The sequence below is a fragment of the Fusarium musae genome, chromosome 4 (assembly GCF_019915245.1).
Source record: "Fusarium musae strain F31 chromosome 4, whole genome shotgun sequence".
NCBI lineage: Eukaryota > Fungi > Ascomycota > Sordariomycetes > Hypocreales > Nectriaceae > Fusarium > Fusarium musae.
In genome coordinates, this window is record NC_058390.1 from 2,461,606 (window position 1) to 2,482,034 (window position 20,429).

The 20,429-nt window shown below is 50.3% G+C and overlaps 5 protein-coding genes across 5 annotated transcripts; 3 read left to right on the forward strand and 2 right to left on the reverse strand.

Moving 5' to 3' along the window:
* Window positions 1-27: 27 nt before the first annotated feature.
* Window positions 28-2,985, forward strand: J7337_005693 (uncharacterized protein; the record flags this gene model as incomplete). The annotated part of the gene is made up of 3 exons (XM_044823367.1): window positions 28-226; window positions 307-2,056; window positions 2,112-2,985. 3 exons carry the CDS (start codon window positions 28-30, stop codon window positions 2,983-2,985), a joined length of 2,823 nt encoding a protein of 940 aa, XP_044681858.1.
* A 111-nt stretch (window positions 2,986-3,096) lies between these two features.
* On the reverse strand, window positions 3,097-4,290 carry J7337_005694 (uncharacterized protein; the record flags this gene model as incomplete). The annotated part of the gene is made up of 1 exon (XM_044823368.1): window positions 3,097-4,290. One exon carries the CDS (start codon window positions 4,288-4,290, stop codon window positions 3,097-3,099), a length of 1,194 nt encoding a protein of 397 aa, XP_044681859.1.
* Window positions 4,291-6,656: 2,366 nt separating this feature from the next.
* Window positions 6,657-9,266, forward strand: J7337_005695 (uncharacterized protein; the record flags this gene model as incomplete). Its single annotated transcript, XM_044823369.1, has 6 exons — window positions 6,657-6,710; window positions 7,027-7,073; window positions 7,138-7,233; window positions 7,297-7,381; window positions 7,432-9,129; window positions 9,150-9,266. 6 exons carry the CDS (start codon window positions 6,657-6,659, stop codon window positions 9,264-9,266), a joined length of 2,097 nt encoding a protein of 698 aa, XP_044681860.1.
* A 641-nt stretch (window positions 9,267-9,907) lies between these two features.
* Window positions 9,908-10,453, reverse strand: J7337_005696 (uncharacterized protein; the record flags this gene model as incomplete). Its single annotated transcript, XM_044823370.1, has 1 exon — window positions 9,908-10,453. The coding sequence occupies one exon, from the start codon at window positions 10,451-10,453 to the stop codon at window positions 9,908-9,910; it is 546 nt and encodes a 181-aa protein (XP_044681861.1).
* A 4,862-nt stretch (window positions 10,454-15,315) lies between these two features.
* On the forward strand, window positions 15,316-17,536 carry J7337_005697 (uncharacterized protein; the record flags this gene model as incomplete). The annotated part of the gene is made up of 2 exons (XM_044823371.1): window positions 15,316-15,965; window positions 16,018-17,536. 2 exons carry the CDS (start codon window positions 15,316-15,318, stop codon window positions 17,534-17,536), a joined length of 2,169 nt encoding a protein of 722 aa, XP_044681862.1.
* Between the last annotated feature and the right edge of the window lie 2,893 nt (window positions 17,537-20,429).

The following is a 20,429-nucleotide window of genomic DNA, read 5'->3' on the forward strand; positions in this document are numbered from 1 at the left end:
CGGTAAGAACTACGTGCCCCCCGCACAATGCCATCCATTGCTCGCAAGCTCCTCATCTGCGCAGCGATAGATGGGCTTATAATACAGCCACTCTCTTCCAAAGGCCAACGACCTTTTCAGCCAGTTCGACTCAAATATGGCGACGCCTCAATCTCTCATGTTCCGCGTGAACATGTCCCTGATGATTCTAAGCCAGATTCTTCTTTTGAAGCTTTTGGAGTGATTGGTATGACACGACATGGCCCCGCGCTTATGGCATGTAAGACTCGAGACTGACGGACGCGACAACTGTAGGCATTATTGCAGTCTCGAAGTTGAATTATCTTGTGACTATTACACGGCGCCAACAAGTCGCACAAATCTGCGGCCACCCCATCTATGTCGTTACCGAAGTCGCCCTTACACCATGCACATCCAAGGCTAGCGCTGAAGAATCAATAAGGAGGACCTCGGGCCACCTGTCACGCCAAGCACAAGACTCAGGGAACGAGAGTGATAGCAGCGATGAAGATGTTGAACTGCCCTCAAGAACGTCAGACGAAGTAGAAGACGCCGTTGTTGAGGACGAAGATGCAAGGCCTGGGTCGGCTAGAAGCCGTGTCGCTGAAGATGTCATTCGCAGGAGGGGCAGCTACGGGCGCTTTGCCCAACGTTGGTTCAGCCGAAGTGGCTGGACTCTGGATCAAAAGAGGAATATGGGTTTGAGCAATTCATCCAGGGTTCCAGAAAACAATGCTCCTGCGACTGAGTCGTCCTCAGAGAATACACAAGAGAAGCTCGATAAGGTCGTGCCCAAAGAGCCCGAATTATTGCCAAAGCTTTTGCGAACCGCCCATGTTCTCTTTGGTTCATCGCGGAGTTTCTACTTCTCTTACGACGTCGACCTCACTCGCTCTCTCAGTGACGGATCGATACCCCCGAACAGCGAGCGCCCTCTCCACAGCCAGGCAGACGAGGTCTTCTTTTGGAACCGGAATCTCATGAAACCTTTCCTATCAAGCGGACAAGATTCTCTAGCATTGCCGGTGATTCAAGGATTTGTTGGACAGAGGGCCTTCATCGTCGATAGTCAGCCTCCCCAGAGCGATGATACCGGCAAGGATTCCGTCGAACTCTCCAATCTTTCATCTTCAAAAGAGCTGCAAGCTTCTCCACAAATGCTAAGTTCCAGGGCATCCATAGACCTTGGCTCTTCGGAAAGAAAGTATCTAATCACTGTGATATCGCGCCGGTCCACAAAACGAGCTGGCCTGCGGTATCTGCGTCGTGGCATTGATCAGGATGGTTTTGTTGCGAATATGGTTGAAACCGAACAGCTTCTTTCTACACCAACGTGGGACCCATCTTCAAAGATATACTCATTTCTGCAGGTTAGGGGAAGCATTCCCCTATTCTTCACACAGTCGCCATATGCTTTCAAACCTACTCCTATTCGGCAACACTCCGAGGAGGCCAATCAAGCTGCGTGTCGCAGTCATTTCGAAAGTCTTTCCAGGAATTATGGCCACTTGCAGATAATCAATCTCGTCGAAAAGCATGGGGTCGAGTCCATCATCGGTTCTGCATATGAGACAGCCGTGGAAGAAATCAACAAGAATGCCAGCGAAGATCAAAAGATACCTTTCGAATGGTTTGATTTCCATGCTGCTTGTAGAGGCATGAAGTTTGAGAATGTCAGCATGCTGTTAGATCAGTTGAGGGACAAGATCGAGGGCTTTGGAAGCACTGTTCAAGCGGACGGGAAGCAATTGGCTCGACAGCAAGGTGTTTTCCGAACCAACTGTATGGACTGCCTTGACCGAACCAACGTCTGCCAGAGTTCATTCGCAAAGCATATGCTGGAAGTTCAACTCAAGGAGGAAGGGTTTGACATGAGCGCGCAGTCTGATCAAGTGACTTCTTGGTTCAACACCCTCTGGGCGGACAATGGCGACGCTGTGTCAAAACAGTACGCATCGACAGCAGCCATGAAGGGCGACTACACAAGAACGCGGAAGAGAGATTATCGTGGTGCGTTGAATGATTTGGGTCTCGGTCTTGCTAGATACTATAGTGGGTATGTATTCCAATTCCCCCTTCTTGATGGCTCAACCTCTTGCTAACCAAGTCAGCATGGTCAACGACTACTTCAGCCAAGCAGCCATTGATTTCCTCCTCGGCAACGTAACAGCCAAAATCTTCGAAGAGTTTGAGAGTGACATGATGACGAAGGATCCAGCGGTATCCGTCATCAAGATGAGAGAACTGGCCGTCGAATTATGCCAGAAGCGAGTCATAGCCGATGAGAAGGAAGAGTTCCACGGCGGCTGGGTTCTCCTGAGTCCTACTACACCTGATGCTATCAAGTCCTGGCCGCTCGAAGAGGTTGTTCTGTTATTGACAGATACAGCTCTCTATTCATGCCGTTTTGACTGGAAGTCTGACAAGGTATCATCCTTTGAGCGTGTCGAGCTCGATAGCATCACAGGCATCAAGTACGGCACTTATATTACATCCACCATCTCCCTTTCCCACATCGACGAGATTAGGAACGCCGGCTTTGTGGTGACATATAGCCCTGGCAAGAGTGACATCCGCAGGACCAACACGCGAACCTTTTCAAGTCGCGGCGAGATGACAGGTGAGGAGATTGCTACCGAACAAAAGGATGCCAGCATTCCCGCCAGCCTAGCCAACTTGCTTACCAGCAAATCCTCGTCTGCTTCGTCACCGAGCGTTCGCCGCCTGGTCTTCAAGGCGACAAATGTGGATTCCTCTGTCGCTATTGTGGGCGATGATGGCCCTACGCAGACAGAGACTCAGCAGGTTTCCACCATTTGCGGTGACATTGAGCGGCTGGCGCTGGAGAGACAGGCGGAGCATCCGGGCGAAGAGAGGAAGAGGCTTATCGAGACCGGCCCCATCATTTCTCTAGAGGAGGCCAAGAAGAACACAGGGCTGTTAGAACAGCTAGGACACTCACTCAAGAAGATGGTGTGGGCTTGATAGATCCCGCCATCAAAGAAGCAGCATAAACGATCTATCCCCATATAATACGTTATAAATAATGCAGACCATAGATATCACGATAATTCTCCAGCTGTTGTTTTCCTCAAATCATGGCTTCTGTAAGCGGTACAAGTGCATCTGGTAGCGCATATTCTCGAGCGGGATTGGATAAGACAAGCCTTCTGGAAGACGAAACCAGATGGAGTCGTCCGACTGTAGTTTTTCCCAGGAGTATCCAGGCGTCTCGGTTTCTATGAGGGTATGATCGAGAAGCCATTGCATAGGATATCTCTTCTTCTCTTTACCCAAAGCTGCCTCGGAATAGCTTCCTGGGCTGTCCACTACGAGGACCAAGCTATCAGATGCTAGGACCTGCCCAAGACTCTTAAGAAACTTGGTCGTCTTGCCGATACCTGCTGTTGTGTACAGCTCATTGAGTGTGAAGAGCAGAGTCAAGATGATTGGTACTCTGCCATTGGCACATTGCGCTGAAAGGGAGTCCATGTCAAGATCCAGGACATCTCGCTGGACCACGTCCAGTGAAAGTTGATTCTTTTCCAGCAGTGAGCGATTGGCCGCCTGGCGTGCTGTGGATGCATATTTTGAAATAGGCGGAGGATTGACGGTAATGGGTTCGAGAAGAGAAATGACCGTCGTCCATGGGCCCGAATCGAGAAGGGTCAGATGGCCATCTGTAGCAGTTGTCTGGAGGTAAGAGGCAAAGGCAACATGCTCAGCTGCACAGCCGCCTACGGACAACATTCGAAGAGTGGCGCTGCGCCGAGGAGAGGTACTGTCAAGTTTGAGATCCTGAAAGGTTTCTAGTTCAGCCCCTTCAAGCTTGTCATTTGCATCATCCTGGGTTGATTCAGTGATCTCTTTATGTGATACTGAGCGCTCCTTGGTGATACTTGTGTCATCCTCCGTCTCTTCCTTGGAAATCAAAATCCCGTCAAGGTGCTTCTTGATACTGAGAAACACAGCAGCATAGCATAATGCTCGCGTGGGGCTCCATCGAGCAGCATAGGCTTCGAGGTAGTCTTCTCTCCCGAAAGCGGCAGCGAATTCTCGATTAAACAAGGCTTGCTTTATCTCCTGAAGCAACCTTGAGAAATCAGCTGAAGTCAGAACATTGCTGAAAGCACTTGAGAAGATATTAAGAAGACGCTGCTGCTGCTCTTCACTTTGTAGGGCTGGTGAAGAAGTTTCTAGCAGGACAGGCGATTTCTTGGAGCTCTGCTTTGAACTGGAATTTTGCTTTGGAGGGGCAGTCTTCTTGGAGGGGCCCGTTTTCTTGACCATTTCTCTTCACCTGCACCTGGTGCTAGCTCATTGGCTGTATTGGTTTGGTGGGTAATACCAATATCGTAGATATCGTCCGTCTGTTGGTGGTTGGATTGATTGATTGATGGATTGATTGATACTGGGAGAAAAAGATCGGACATAGTTTACCGATGAGGTCGAAAACCCCCACTTTGGAATCATGGCCGCCCTACCTTAGGTAAGGTTACTTACCGGTAGTACGTACGGAGTAGGTAATTTCCATTTCTTCCCTTGAGGGGCGAGGATGGATGGATATGCCGGCTATTCGGGGTACGGGGCTGGATAATGCATTCATTGTCGTGTTAGCAATCAATCTCGTGAATATTATCATATCACATTCTGTCTATCACAGAGAGTTAGTTGGTCATGGTGGCCGGCCGCTACGGAGAGTTTTCACTCGGGGCCGGAGCTCTTACATAGAAACATCATATCATTCATCAGCAGTTACGGCATCATTGATAATAAACACCAACATAGTTCATCCCTTTCCTCATTGGTTTCAAGGGTGTTGCCTCTACCACACCTTTCGGAAGATGAGAGAACAGCTTGGTTGTTTTCTCTCCGACCATCGCTCCCCATCAATTAAATATTTACCCCCAAAACAGCCCGAGTCGGATATGTCACCCAGGTTAGCTCGCTCAACGCGGATAAAGCACATCGTGACTTTTGATCCTGATCCGTCCGACCTTTGATCCTCTCATTAATAAGCGCACCTGTTAAACTAACTGGTACGGCATGGTATCCGAAACGACTCAACACCTGAGAGCGATCGGAGTTGCCCCTCTAGAACCCCTCGTGGGGGTGTCTTTTAGGCGTACCAATTCAATTGAGTCTCTCGAGTTTCTAGATTGTCCGCCCGTCTGGATACTTTTTGCCTATTTCGATTCAGGCCGGTTAATTTGATCAGACTCAAGGACAAAACACGGGAGCTATTGCGGTTTTGGACTGAGGGAAATATATGGCGTGGAATCATTTGGCTACCTAGGTAGTCAGCGGCGCCAATATCTGGTGTTTATTACCTTTCCTTACCTGACCCTGACCTCCATTACTTGCAACCATCTCACTGTGGCTGACATGAAAATTTAACATCATGGCCAAGAAGATGCCAACAGAAGAATCTTTCTGGCAATGACGAAGTGGCCAAATCGACGTCACAGCAGATAGCGATGATCCTATTTGTTCCAATGGCCACTTTTAAAGTCCAAGTGCCGCTGTTAACTATGGAGATCCAATCCATCCATTGGAAGCCATGGGGTTCATGCTGACGAAAAGTAGGGTCCACAAGTGAGGACCTCCAAGATCAACGAAGTTGCTGAGAGTCAACCTAATTATTGGGTCCATCCGGAGCACGCAGTAGATCCGGTGCTTATGAATGGGCTTTGGGCAAGCCAGGGCCGTGACTAAGTCTAATTGAATTGCATTAGTACTCATTATCAAGCCAACAAGCCTCAGCCCGTGTCAACAGCTCTCACGAGATGGGAGGTGCAAGCTGCAGTTACAGCGGGGAGGAGCACCCTGAGCACCCTGGGCGCCCTGGCGTCACTGGCTCATCCTCCCCTACAGCCCAAAACTGTCCCCCACCGGGTACTCCACTCGGCGTGTCGCCGGCCACACTGACCTCGTTTCGGCGGCGACGGCGGAGGGAGCGGAGGGAGCGGACGCTCTGTATTTGGTGAGCTTGAATCTGAGTTTTGGGTCATGATTCTCAAGGTGAATATGGCGGCTTACCTGTTTTGGGGAGGCCGATTCAACAAAGTACAGTACATACTAGGGTATCTATGGATGCAACAGGCAATGAAACTTTTGACGTCTTGGGTAGGTAGAGCTTCGGCTGCCCAAGGTGGGCATCAGACATCCATCATGAGAGGAATGAGGGGGACTTCCTATGTAGGTAGTCATCACTATACTTCTCGGTGAGAGCTGAATACCTTGAACTTTGATATTCAATTCTATCAGTAGCATCGTGTATCCTAGGAAACATCAATCAGTATGTACTATACCTCATTTCGTATCATGTAGCAACACCTTCGCGGGATATCGCCCGGTCGAATTTTTGGCAGAGAAAAATGGAGACCACTAAACAATTCATGACACGACCCCTCCACCTCCCACTGTAAAGGTACTGTAAGGTAAGGTACCTTAGGTAGGTAGGTGCTAGTACTGTAGAGCGAAGACAGGAGCATCGTAGGTAGACGTCAGACGTGGATGGCAAGGCAAGGCAAGGTGCTGGCTCCGTTTATCTTTCCGTCATTCTACCTCACCCTCTCCTTCTTCTTCTTTTTTTTCCTCCTTTCCTCTTCCTTTCTTCTCCTCCATACAACCAAATACTCATATACATATTCAAAATGGGTTACGGCGAGATTGATCAGAAGGCCATCAACACCATCCGTGTCCTTGCGGTAAGCTTCCCTCCTTTTACTTTACTTTGCTATGCTTTACTTTGTTGTCGTTTCTCTCGAGCTCTGCGCAGCTGAATTGGCTTTTATTACCCCGCCACGGCTGCCCCGCCATTTTACTATGAGAGATGAGACACGAGACGCGCAACAATGTGATGAGGACAGTATTCTCAAGAGAACTCTACTACTTGGCCTCATAGCTGTTGTCCTTGGATTTGCTGTGCTCCATTGACCTACCAGCTTCTCAATACTCTCACTATGAACAACCCCCTCCCCCCCCCCCCCCGGAACAACATGAGTACTAACGAGCTGTCAACAGGCCGATGCGACTGCTCACAGCAACTCGGGACACCCTGGTGCTCCCATGTAAGTTTCACCACCCTTCGATGAACTGAGCGAAGAGAACAACACACTGATATTGTCGTCACAGGGGAATGGCCCCCGTTGCCCACGTCCTGTTCAACAAGTTCCTCAACTTCAACCCCAAGAACCCCGACTGGTTGAACCGTGACCGCTTCGTCCTCTCGTAAGTTTTGTCTTGTTTTACACGTAAATAAATGTGCCCATGACTGACCCTTTTGCGCCTCAGCAACGGACACGGCTGCATGCTTCAGTATGCTCTCCTCCACCTTTTCGGCTACGATCTCAGCATCGATGACTTGAAGGCTTTCCGAGTATGTGGCTCACTCTAGCTCTAATCTTTGCTTGCTCACACATTCCGCAGTCCGTTGACAGCCGCACTCCCGGTCACCCCGAGGCTCACGATACTCCCGGTGTTGAGGTCACCACTGGTCCCCTCGGCCAGGGTATCTCCAACGCTGTTGGTCTGGCCATTGCCCAGGCTCATACCGGAGCTGTCTTCAACAAGGACGGTTTCCCTCTTGTCAACAACTACACTTACACTTTCCTCGGCGATGGCTGCTTGATGGAGGGTGTCTCCAGCGAGGCTTCCTCTCTGGCTGGTCACCTCCAGCTTGGCAACCTTATTGCCATCTGGGACGACAACAAGATCACCATTGACGGCGACACTGCTGTGGCCTTCACTGAGGATGTCCCCAAGCGATACGAGGCCTACGGCTGGCACGTCGTCAAGGTCGACGACGGTGACCACGATCTTGCCGGCATCGAGGCTGCCATCAAGGAGGCTCAATCCGTCACTGACAAGCCTACCCTCATTCAGCTCCGAACCACCATTGGTTTCGGTTCCAAGAACCAGGGCACCCACGGTGTCCATGGCTCTCCCCTCAAGGCCGACGATATCAAGCAGCTCAAGGAGAAGTGGGGCTTCAACCCTGACGAGAGCTTCGCCGTTCCCCAGGAGGTCTATGACTTCTACGGCAAGCGATCTTCTGAAGGTGCCGCTCGCGAGCAGGAGTGGAACCAGCTCTTTGCCAAGTACAAGGAGCAGTACCCCAAGGAGCACGCTGACCTCGTCCGCCGCATGTCTGGCGAGCTTCCCGAGGGCTGGGAGAAGAGCCTCCCCGTCTACACCCCCTCTGACCCTGCCATTGCCTCGCGAAAGCTCTCCGAGACCGTCCTCAGCAAGGTCGAGAGCGTCATTCCCGAGCTCTTCGGTGGTTCCGCCGATTTGACTGGCTCTAACCTGACCCGATGGAAGGAGGCTGTCGACTTTCAGCCCAAGTCCACTGGTCTCGGTGACTACTCTGGCCGATATGTCCGCTATGGTGTCCGTGAGCACGGTATGGGTGCCATTCTCAACGGTCTCGCTGCCTACGGCACCATCCTGCCCTACTCCGGTACTTTCTTGAACTTCGTCTCATACGCTGCCGGTTCCGTCCGTCTGTCCGCTCTCTCGCGTGTTCGCACCATCTGGGTTGCCACCCACGACTCTATTGGTCTTGGTGAGGATGGTCCTACCCACCAGCCTATTGAGACGCTCGCTCACTTCCGCGCCCTCCCCAACTGCCTCGTCTGGCGACCTGCCGACGGTAATGAGACCAGCGGGGCTTACTACGTCTGCTTGACCGCCAAGCACTCCCCTAGCATCATTGCCCTATCCCGACAGAACCTTCCTCAACTCGAGGGTTCTACTATCGAAAAGGCCGCCAAGGGTGGTTATGTCCTGCGTGAGGTCGAGGGTGCCGACATCACCCTGGTTGCCACCGGCTCCGAGGTTTCCATTGCTGTCGATGCTGCCAAGTATCTCCAGGATAACAAGGGCGTCAAGGCCCGCATCGTCTCCATGCCCTGCTTCGAGGCTTTCGACCTCCAGGACAAGGAGTACCGCTTGTCCGTCCTTCCTGACGGCATTCCTTCTCTGTCCATTGAAGTCATGAGCACTATGGGCTGGGAGCGTTACACTCACGAGCAGTTCGGTATCAACCGATTCGGTGCTTCTGGTGCCTACAAGGATGTCTACAAGGCAAGTTTCATCGATGATTGCTTACACATGATAAAATATGTGACTAACCCCCATTGTAGAAGTTCGAGTTCACCCCTGAGGGCATTGCCAAGCGCGCCGTCGCTACCATCGACTTCTGGAAGGACGTCCCCAACATTCGATCCCCTATCAACCGTGCTTTCCAGCAGATCATCTAGATCAAAGATAATAACGACCAAAAAGAAACGAAGGATAAGAATAAAAATACCGGGAGGATACCAGCCCGGACAGAATGATTATGCAAGTGACGGCGATGGACTTGGGAGCAAGGTTTTGTGGATTTATAGCAACTTAGACACGTACTACAAGATGGAACAGAATCTTTTAGAACAAATAACTTGACTTGAGTGAGCCATTTCGCGCTGTGATATCATGTGTGGTATCTGCCTGCCAGGGGATTAATCATCTATGTAGTCAAGGCAACTTTTGCTGGCTTAAAATCATCAACCCAAATGCCAAATCATGCGCTTGCGTGTGCCTTCGTCCCAATACCATCTTCCTCGAAGACTGTTTTCTTGTGTGAGGGCATTCTACGTAAACCCATAGTTACTCTCTAGACTTTTCTCCGTCTCATCACACGTGTTATCGAAACTCGATTGCATCATCAGAGAACAAGATGACAATCCAAGGCGCCAAAACTTTTGTCCCGTCCTTGCTAAGCACTTTTATGTCGTTCCCTCACTTTGGTTGGTGGTATCGCATCGCATCGCATCGCATTATATCGCTTCGTAAATGTAATTCATCATGTCATATGAACGACAAGCACCCACCCCAGCTGGTGGGTATTTCTGCAGCCTGATCACTCTTGACCCTCGTCGTTTGCGCGCTCTTGGCTGCTCTCAGCAGCCCACTCCCTTTGAAATTCTCTTCCCACGCGCTCTAGCCTTGTTGATGCGCGGCGGGCTTCTCTCGCTTCATCTGCGGACCCTGCGACGACCACACCAACGAGCAACGGGGCCGCATCCTCGGATCGCGGGTCGTCATGGGGCGGCGCAGGTTCAGAACGAGGTGCTCTAGAGTCGGGGCCATGGCTTGACCCAGGTGCTGAACCCGGGCGGCTAGAGGCGGTCGCAGCAGCGTTGTTGGTAGCGGTATCGACAGCGTCGCGAGGATCAAGATATGAGTGTATTACGACAGGCCCACGATCAGGGTACTCAACCATGAGACGTTGGGGGCGACCGAGGCCGAGTCGCTGAGCGGCGGTCTGGGAGGAGAGGGCGCTTGAAGTGAGGGCTGTGAGGGATTCGAGGTGCGATTGCGACGAGGCCGAGGTGATGAGCGGGGTGAGGGTGACGTCGGAGAGATGGAGAGAGAGGGTGGGATGTTGCGATGGGAGGTTGGCCATGATGATAATGGCGAGGGCCAAAGCTGGCAGTTTCCGGGAGAGATCGACTGACTACCTTACCTATGAAAGGTGAGGATGTTCGGCGCAAAGGGAGCTGGGCGCGAGAGGAATGGATGGATATTGCTGAGAGAGTGAGTGTGGAGGGGGTTTTAGAGAATTAGTTAGGTCATGAGCAGACGAGCCGCTGTTGGAGACAAAACGGGCTTCCATTTGGGTAACGAGTGACAACTCGACAAGGGAGCTGGAGCTCTTTTGGCGCCTTCGCATGGGGCTTGGCTAGGTAAGGTAGCACAGGCCAGAACCCCGCTGTGAACTCGGCTCTGTCACTCCCCCGCCTAAGGTTAGAAGGAGCAAGAAAACCTCTGACGCAAGATGTCAGAAATATCCAATCTGATCTAAGGCGTACTAAACGTTCACCGAGCTATGCTAAACTTACCCAAGTCTTTTTGTCATCAGGATAAACGCCTTACGTTTTCTTACGCTGCGCTGTGTTAAACTCCTACAAACGTTACAGTGGGATCCACTGGAGATAAACCCAGTGGGTGGTTGTTGTAAAGAGGGGAAGCTGTTCATGATAAGGTTGGATCTTTTCTAGTATCTGATATCAATTGGTCTCATGAAGTTGTGAGATAAGTCGGGAGCTGTACCGTATCTATACTTATCGGTCTACGTTATGTAGTACCAGGAATGAGCCTTTATGGAGGTGGTTTCTTCAGCTTCAATCCCCAATATCATGATAGAGCAGAGCAAGTTCCCCCGCCTTTCCAGGTAAGGTAGTATCCATTCCCCACTGAAGCATTGATAGTGAATTTAAACGGCCGAGGTCACGGAGCTCAAAGCAACCTAACTAAGGTAACTACCTACTAACTATCCTTACCTTATGCCGCCGTTTTCCACCAGCTTAGGCCAGATTCAGACAGCTAACGTAAAAAGGACTGCATCCCCGTATGTGTGGGGAGAATGAGAAGCGAGAGTTTCCCATTGCGACCCAATTGCGATTGCGGCGGTTCTCTCTTCTATAAAAGAAATATAAAAAAAAGAGATTATCACAGAAGGAGAGCTTCCCTTCACCCCGGATTGAGGCTAAGATAGAGGGGGGGTGGCGTCAGCCGGCGTTATGCTGTGATTGGTTCTTGAAGAGGATGGTTGAAATCGTGGGGTACATACCTACAATTGAATGGCAGGGTTTCTGACGTTCTATGCTTGGCTTCCCAAGGTATTTTGGGCCAGACTGGACTGAGGTGAACACTGGGGAGGGGGATTTGTAGGTTGGAAAGTATCAGATGCCTCATGTGGTGGATCTTTGTATCTATTCTCGGCCTATCAGTAGGTCTAAGGTAAGGCAACGAAATAGAACTAATTGTATTCAGGCCACGTTCTTTCTCCCCCGTGTGGCTATATGTAGGACGAGGATGGCTTCCCTGCATTAATTACATGTCTGACTTTAACAACGAGAGCAAATGTAACCCCACGGTGGTTGAAGATAAGAGGCAGTAGAATGAGTTTCAGTGTTGACACATGATACACAATCGCCACGAAGTTGTTCTGGCTAAGAAGATATTGGCAGCCTTGCTGGTGATATAGATATTGCTTGTTTGCTCAGTTGCGAGTCATTTTACCATATTTCACGTAATAGCCCAAGTCTAGTAACAATGACCGCAGGGTCAGTATGAAATTTTTGTCTCTCTCGAGGGTGGGACAATATTCCCGCCCTTTTGGAGGTATATAGGTAATTACCCCGTGTTTCCAGAGCCTGCTTTATCTTGGAGGTCACAGTGAGGTACGAAGTCCTTTGAGAAGACCAATGCAAGAGACCATCAAGTATCAACCTCGTCTCACCTCGCCTACATAGGTAGTTCAACTCTTGGCCTCGACCATCTCATGGCTGGCCGACACCTCTCTTCAGGTGCCATCAGATGTTAACATGCCCTCGAGCGTTGCGTTGGAGCTTGCAAGATCAACGAGTGGCCCTTCCTGCTGTTGGTTCAAACGGCGAGATGATGCATGGATACAGCTCACGGAAGGCTTGTCACTGCAGTATATACCAACACATACTCTATATATATGCTGAGAATTGCTTCTCAGATCTCTCTTGAGTGGCTAGACCAGTTATGCATTGGAGTTAGTCTGTGTTGCCTCTCTCTGCTTTCCAGTATGGCCAGAATACACTTTCTTTATCCAGGCTTGCTATTTTGGTTGCCGACTCCAGGTGACCTTGTGCGGCTACATGATTCTGTGCGAGAATACTTTCTTGATGAGTACTTGGTGCTACCAGGATATTAGTGAAACGCAACAAGGGGTGTATGGTTAATTGATATCAACTCGGGTCTATGATCGCCAGGTTGATCTCCCGGCTAACCTGGTTCTAGTTCTGGTTCTTATCCCTGTTCGTTGTCTTCTGGTCCCTTTTGAGATGACTCTTCGCTCTCTTATTCTTCATTTTGGATTTTCTCGGGCTTTCTACATCGGACTCACAGCTTGATGATAAAGAACTGTTTTCTACGACATTTTCTAGCCTCAATGAGGTATTTGACAGAATGCCTGACGCAACGAGGGGGGACATTTAAGTTTCCAGTTGATTTGGAGGTTTTCTTTCCTTTGTTATAACAAAAGTATCAAAGGCCAAAATGAACCTTGAAATACGAAACTGGAGCACTACCTCGGTGAGCAAACTCTTCCAAAAAATTACCAGTCTTAGTACTAACGTAAGATAGGGCTGCCGTGTTTTAGATGTACAGTCAACCACTTGTCTTCTAACCCTGATTCGGTATCCGTATTTTCACCAGGTATTACAAAAAGAACGTATTCGAAAAATGATAAATTTCGTAAATGTGAAGGATTTACTCTCTGCGTGTCTGAGCTGATTGATTGATAACATCATGATGTACCCTGGTGTTACACATACCCTGTACCAAGAGACCACCTAATGAGTGTTAAACTGCAATAAAATAGAAAGATAAGTTTGAAGCTTCGGGCAGCTCGAAGTGAGACATATCATGAGTTTTTAGTAACCACTATTGCGATCTCGGTATATAATCGATCAGGGTTTGTTATTGTTGCATAACTGCCCGATTCGTACAGACTATGCACAGCAATTGAAATGGACGATGGTAGATCATGCTGATTGGTCTGGTCGAACGTCTTGAATGTGAGAATGAGAAGCTTGGCTGGCAACTGTGTAGCTGGACCGCCTTATCTTGGGGAGCTGGCATGGGGCAACCAAACAACACCAAGCTACAGTACCTCCTCCGTGCTGAGGTACCTAGTGCTTTGCCTTACCTTACTGAGTCTGGAAAGGTACCTACCTACGTAGGTAGTCAAGGAATAATGGGGGAGCTTTCTCTTGAGACAGTGAGTCAGAGCAGATATGGCACCCTAAAAGGCGACGCAGATACCAAATCCAGACTTCCATCAGGTGATGCTTGTTCGTCCAACGTTATGTATGGTATCCTGCGGTGCTCCAGCAAGGCCGTGTCGTGAGTCGTGAGCCGCGCACCTAATGTGTTGAGTTGAGCCTCCAGTTGGTTGCAGGTACATAAAGCGGGACAAGTGTAGTGGTGAAAGTTTAGTGTGTTGCCCAGTAACTTGGGTTGAAGTCTAGGAGTACCTTAGTAGGTAGGAATGAAAGCAGGCTCGGTGGGTCCAAGTCCTATCGAATCTCAAGCTGCTCATAAGATGTCTCTGTTCCCGATGTTGATGCCACGATGATCTGAATCAAGCTGATCGTGTTGGATAGACGATAGTTGTTAGGATCCACACGGATGCCCTGGGCTCGTCTCAAATGGCTTTTCCTTGAAAGTAATGGAACCTGAACTACACCTCAGGCACACTACCTAGGTATGGATGCCTACCCTAAAGTTGGGCCAGGTACTAAGCTGGTGGTGGGGTATCTGAAGAAGACACTGGTCTGACATCCAATGGATGTCACCGTACACCACAGAGTAGCCTGTGTGGTACTTCGGCTCTTGAAAAGCCATCAGCTCATCAGTAACAATTCAGTAGCTCCCTCCACGACACCTCATAGGCGGCGTATGAGCTGCCTGTCTCTGGGGCTGGGCCTCATCGACTGGGGAGACCCATGCTACCAGGACCTGACTTAGCAGATGGATTCTGGCGATCCGATTTACAGTGCCTTAGCAAATCTTCTCTTGGACTGGACAGCCCAGCCATACCATACCATTCATCCTTACCTACTTACCTTACAGGGACATGACAAAAGTCATCACCACCGCCAGTCGAACTACCTCTAGGTTATCCATCCCCCATCCTCTAGGTTACTTGCTGTAGATTTACATTAAACTTCCCTTCCCTTTTCTCTCTCTCCCTCTTTTCCCTCCTCCACCTCCACATCCTCCGCACGCCGCCTCTTCCTCCTCGCCCGGCTTCAAGTTCCCTGTCCCGTCTGGTCTGGCCTCGACTCGACTCGACGACTCGCTCTCCATCCACGACAAAGCCCGTGCTTGCATTTTTTTCATTATTTATTTATAAAAAAAGACTACTACAACTGCAACCATTCGCGGCTGAGAGCTGACAACGATTTCCATCTCTTGTCATCCCCCTCTCTTGTTTTCGATCGGTTCCTTCGTCTAGCGTCTGCTTGCTTGTTGCACTTTTTCGCCCGTTACGACTTATTTTCATCTATTATCTGGCTTCTGGATTATTTTCATCGTCTGCCGCCGGCCGGTTCTGGTTTCCCTCGGCGTATCAATCACTCATCGATCGTTTCGTCATCCCACCGTTTCTATCGCTTTCCCTCTCCGGCCTCCGCCGCCGTATGACCCGCAAACCCCGTCGCACCCATATTATCGAGTCTCCGAAGCCCCCTCTGTCGGCTCCTCCGTCTCCTTCACCGCTGCGCAATCATGGCTTCCTCTGTTCCTCGACGTAGGAAGCTTATCGGTCAACGTCGCCGTGTTGAGGACGAGGGCGAAGACGAGGCTGGCCCGGAGACCCTCGACCTCGATGACGATTCCATCACCGACGGCTCCCTGACAGACGACAATGATCCTGCAGATGATAGCGATACCAGCAACATTGACGAGGCCTCGCCAACGTCCCCGAATGTGAGGAGGAAGGTCAATGGCGCTGCCAAGCATGCCGGCCATAGCCATAAGTCGGGGTCCGGTTCCGGCCCCGGCCAGAACGGCAAGCCTGTTACCGAAACGGACGTGATGCTGCACGGTTTGTCCATCACAGACCAATCCCCCCCAGTACAGGAGATGCATTTTGACGAGGTCGTTGCCCCGTCACCCAGCAAGTCTCCTGCTGCCCCCATAGTAGTGAGCTCAGCAGCCGCCAGGCCACCTGCTGCTCCTGCAAACAGACGTCGACAAGAGCACGAAGATTACAAACGCAAGAGAGATGAGGACCCAGCTTTCGTCCCAAACCGTGGTGCCTTCTTTATGCACGACCACAGACATGCCGGGCCCGCAGCAAATGGATTTCGTCCTTTTGGTCGAGGTCGAGGTCGAGGTGGCCGTGGTGGTATTGGAGGCCCTTTTGCTCCCATCAAGTATGATAATGCCTTCCCATTCCTTACTTCATCCATATACTGATATACATAGCCAATTGCACCAGCCTGCGGACCCTACGACCAACTCTCCATGGGCACATGATATGCACGACACCGTCGTAGAGCCCGCACCTCCAGCACGCCCTCGACACATGGTGGAACAGGAGGGCCCAGCCAACGGAAATGGCTTCATTCCGACATGTGATCCAAACCCGACTCCAATCAACCGCACTCTCTCCACTGAGAAGCATATCGGTAACGCACAGGTTCGGGTGTCCCTTCCGTCTATGACAGGGCCGGTTGTCATTCCACGTCTTGCCGTGAAGCAGTATACCAAGCTCCCCGATCATCGGCCACCTCTGCGTCGGGACAAACCCGTCCGTATCTCGCTACCCAACAATCCTCCTCGATATATCTACCCTGCCGCTGACAGATCTTTCATCTTCATCCCCCGGGCTATGCGACCCAACCAGCAGCGAATGCGAGGAAAACCTCGTTCTGGCTTTGGCTCTATGGGTGGTTTCTCGAGACGAACAAGTGTTTTTGGAGGTAGTTACTATGGCAGCGTGTATTCTCCTAGCGTGGCAATGAGCAGGCGGTCTTCCATTGTGGACCGTGATTACATGTTTTCGCCCACAGGTTCCGCTATCTCACGGCCCCCTATCCCTGTTGAGAATACGCGACCGGTTGTTCGACTACCTCCTGCTCCTCGTCCTGAAATGCCAATGAACACAATGGTCCCGTCAATGGCTGCTCCCGCCTCTGCCTATGGGCCAGCCGATCCTGCCTTTAGTGTCGAGAGACCTCACGCACTGGAGACATCAATCAACGATCTGCCTCCACCTCAGACATATCCCCTTCCTCAAAAGCCTGCTTTCCAGGAGAACCGGCCCACCTCGGCTCTGCCCATGCATCAGCCTCGTCCACAGAAGAACATATCTGTTGCTGATATCGAGTCACCTACCTTAACGCAAGGCCCCCAGGCTTATCAGCAGGCCTTCCACCAGCAGGTGCCTATTCAAATGGCTAATGGCCTGCCTCAAGAATCACATACTCGCCAGCCGTCTTATCCATCTCAGCATTCTACTGGTACGCCTTTGTCTCAGATTCCTGAGAGAGCCATTCATGCTGCTCCTTTCCAGCCAAACACTTATGGTCAGCAACCTTACTACAACCAGCAGCCATATCAAGCGCAGCCTCAGCAGGGATACTATTATCCACCCAACTACAACACTCCCAGTATGGGACCATCCAGTACTGCACCTGCATTTGTGCCCAGCCAGCCAGGTCCTCCTGGCAGCTTCACGCCTCAGAATCAGCCCGAGCAGCCTGTGATGTCTAACAACGGCCCACCCCCTGCTCCCGGGTCCAGTCTAGTGGTCCAAGAAGCGAATGGGATGGTTTACTACTTCGACGCGTCACAGCTGCCGCCGGTTACCAACTATTCTGGCTACCCTGCGCCTCAAGGCTACCAACCCAGTGTCATGGGTATGGGTGGCATGGTGACACCCAGCCCTGACGGCTTCTACTATCCCCAACAGACATCCGGCATGGTCTACTATCCGCAGTAGAACTGGGGCATACCGGGATACACTTTCTTCGCTTGTCCAAACGCTTTCTACTCGTACCCGATTTAATAGCTACAATTACGACTTTATACCTACTAAAACACAAAAGTATCTGCTATTCTACAACAAAAGCCTTACAGAGGCAAACAGAAGAACCAGGAGCATGATCAGAGGATGGATGGGGGCGGGGGAAGAAATTACAACTTTGATGTCAAGTCATTCATTGGGGGTTAAGTCCATGCCTGAAGCGTGGCTTTATTTTGTTTGAATGGTTCCGGTTGAGGGGACAAGATGGATGCATTACTATATATCTTAACTCTACGAACTCGACATCATTACCTGGAATGGATTAACAGATGGGAGTTGAATGGGCAAGAGTTTCCTGATTAGTGTTCTTTCTATCGTTGGGAGACGGAGTTTGTCTTGGCCAAGGATATTGGAAGGAAGAGGATGAACAAGAGTTGGACGGGAGGTCTTTTGGGGGGCTGAATTGCTACTGGTTATCCTTTCTGCCTAGCAATCCATTTATTCTCCCCAACACAGTCACACGTTTGCGCTTGACAGTTACGCATGGATTTGTGTTTTCATGGCAATGGTGTTTGGTGTCCATGGCATATTTTATACCTGATTCCGTCTGTTATTGGTCTTGACATGGTTAATTGGCAGTGGAAAACAATGGTGATATCGAACGAAGATGTATCAAATCAACTCACGAGAAGTGCCCTCTGTAATCTACTTATGGTGAAATGTAGTTCAATGAAGTCAACCATATCAGCATCTCGGTCAGATAGATGAAGGCAATACAGCAAGGGCACTGTAGTAGAGTAGTTTGTTTCTCTCTCCAGGCAGTGCAGGCTCTGTTTTTTTCCCTTGTAGCCGATACATACTCTCAAGAATTACACCGTTGGTTATATGGTTTATCCACGGGAACTACAGATATATGACAGGTAGTGGTGAGACAGAGTCCTCCGTTACTATATCCAGCTGAATGAATCTGCTACTACCTGATACCAATCTGCTCATTACCCCAGCCAAACAGACAAAACCTTGATGCAACACGGCTCGCATAGATGTCATGGAAGGGAATGAACTAGGTGCTTCTCCACCTCACTAAGCCGAGAGCTGTACTATCATGTCAGTTGTAAAGAGTCGATGCATGCATTGGCCAACCAGGCGGGCTTCTCCACGTTCGTCTTACGGGCACATGTGAAGCCAAGAAGACCAAGACCAACCGAATTGGGTAGATTCCAAGATAACTCCCAAGTCTCCAATGATCTCTTGATATTTCCAGTTGTGGCATAATTTGATGGCTTGGACAGAAGATGTCATGCTTTAACGAACATCACTGAGGACCCAAGCGAGTGAACATTATGCCATGCATGATAAGAGGAACAAAGAGTTGATGTGGAAATAAGAAGTAAACAAGAATGTGGGGAGGTGATGATGGGGTAATGAAGTCACGAGTTGTCAATACGTGCATATTAGCTACCTACTTAGTCTAGGTACCTCAGAAGCTAGGTATTCTACCTAGTGTACCTAGCAGGCTAGCTTCTCTTGTCGATTTTGATAGCTTGACAGGTGGATGCCATTGTCTTACGCAGCACCTCGGAGCCATACTCAAGTCGGCCTTCAACGACTCATGCAATTAGAACTGACCGCGTAGCCGGGTAAGCTGCATGGAGCTCTCCCTTAGCTTAGCAGCTTAGATCTCTGAGGTCCGCGTAAGACGATTTTGGTTTGGGGAGGCGGGGGAGGGAAGAGAAACGTTTGTTGTGAGCCTCCAAGCCGTACGTAATTGGCGAGTTGATTGTACTGATCAATTGGAGAGCTACCTATACAGTCCAGAGGCCGAAGGTGAGTTTAGTTGTGATAAGCCGCGACTCTGATACTGAGATACAAGATGATGTTTGATCATAAAGGGACACAAAGTACTATCCGTATGAGTCGGGAATGTCATTAGCCCTGGCCTGGGACGAGAGCTTGTGATGCGCAGAGCTCTAGGCAAGGTACAAGCTTACTCTGCGAGTGGACCAAGTGCAAGTGTATCCGGCCCGGATGATCTCACCTTGAATCCAAGGGTACAACCTCCCCCCCCCTCCCCCCCCCCGATTGACATGTTTCACTGAACAACCGTATCAAACAACAAAGATTGAGTTCAGTTAAATCGCCGAGATTGAAGCTTTTGGAGGAGGCGACAACGTCTAGGCGACAATGAGCACGCGTACAAGCAGCTCTGAGACCTGATAGAGACAGATAACACCCTCTCTGCCTAGACGGCGAATAAGGTGCTGCATTTTGGTCGAACAGGCTCGATCCCGAGACTGACAAACGAGCCAGGCTGACCGAAAAGCTTGTTTGGCCACTTCATGGACTTCTAGTGTGTTCCAGTCTAAACCGGTCCAGGTCTGCGGTTCTATCATGCCCTTTTCATCTTGATACGGTATTGCAAAAAAAAAAAAAAAAAAAAAAAAAAAGGAGGACTCTGACACCAGCCATTGTAAGCCGAGAGAATTCCGACTTCTGCCCGCTGAGGAACAAACACTTCAGCTACGGGCCATATTGACTTAGCCTGGAAGTGGGGAGCTTGCTCTCTTCAGGGCCCCAAACTTCAAGACCCAGAGACCATCGTGACCTTTGACGGTAGTCCGTGACCTACGAGCATCCAATAGAGTCAGTTCACGGCGGCGTCGGTGAGGTGAAAACGGCGTTGCGTATGCGTCGAGGTGTTTGCCGTCATGTGGTACCTGACCACAGATATCGTCTGGGGTTGGAGCGCAGGGCGTCAACGAGGCTCCTGAGGCCTTTGCCCTATCAGGAGTCAAGTATGGGACTCCGGCCCCTCTTTCAGAGTGTTGACGCCACTCCATAGAGGGCTCCGCTCTCCACTCTTTTCAAT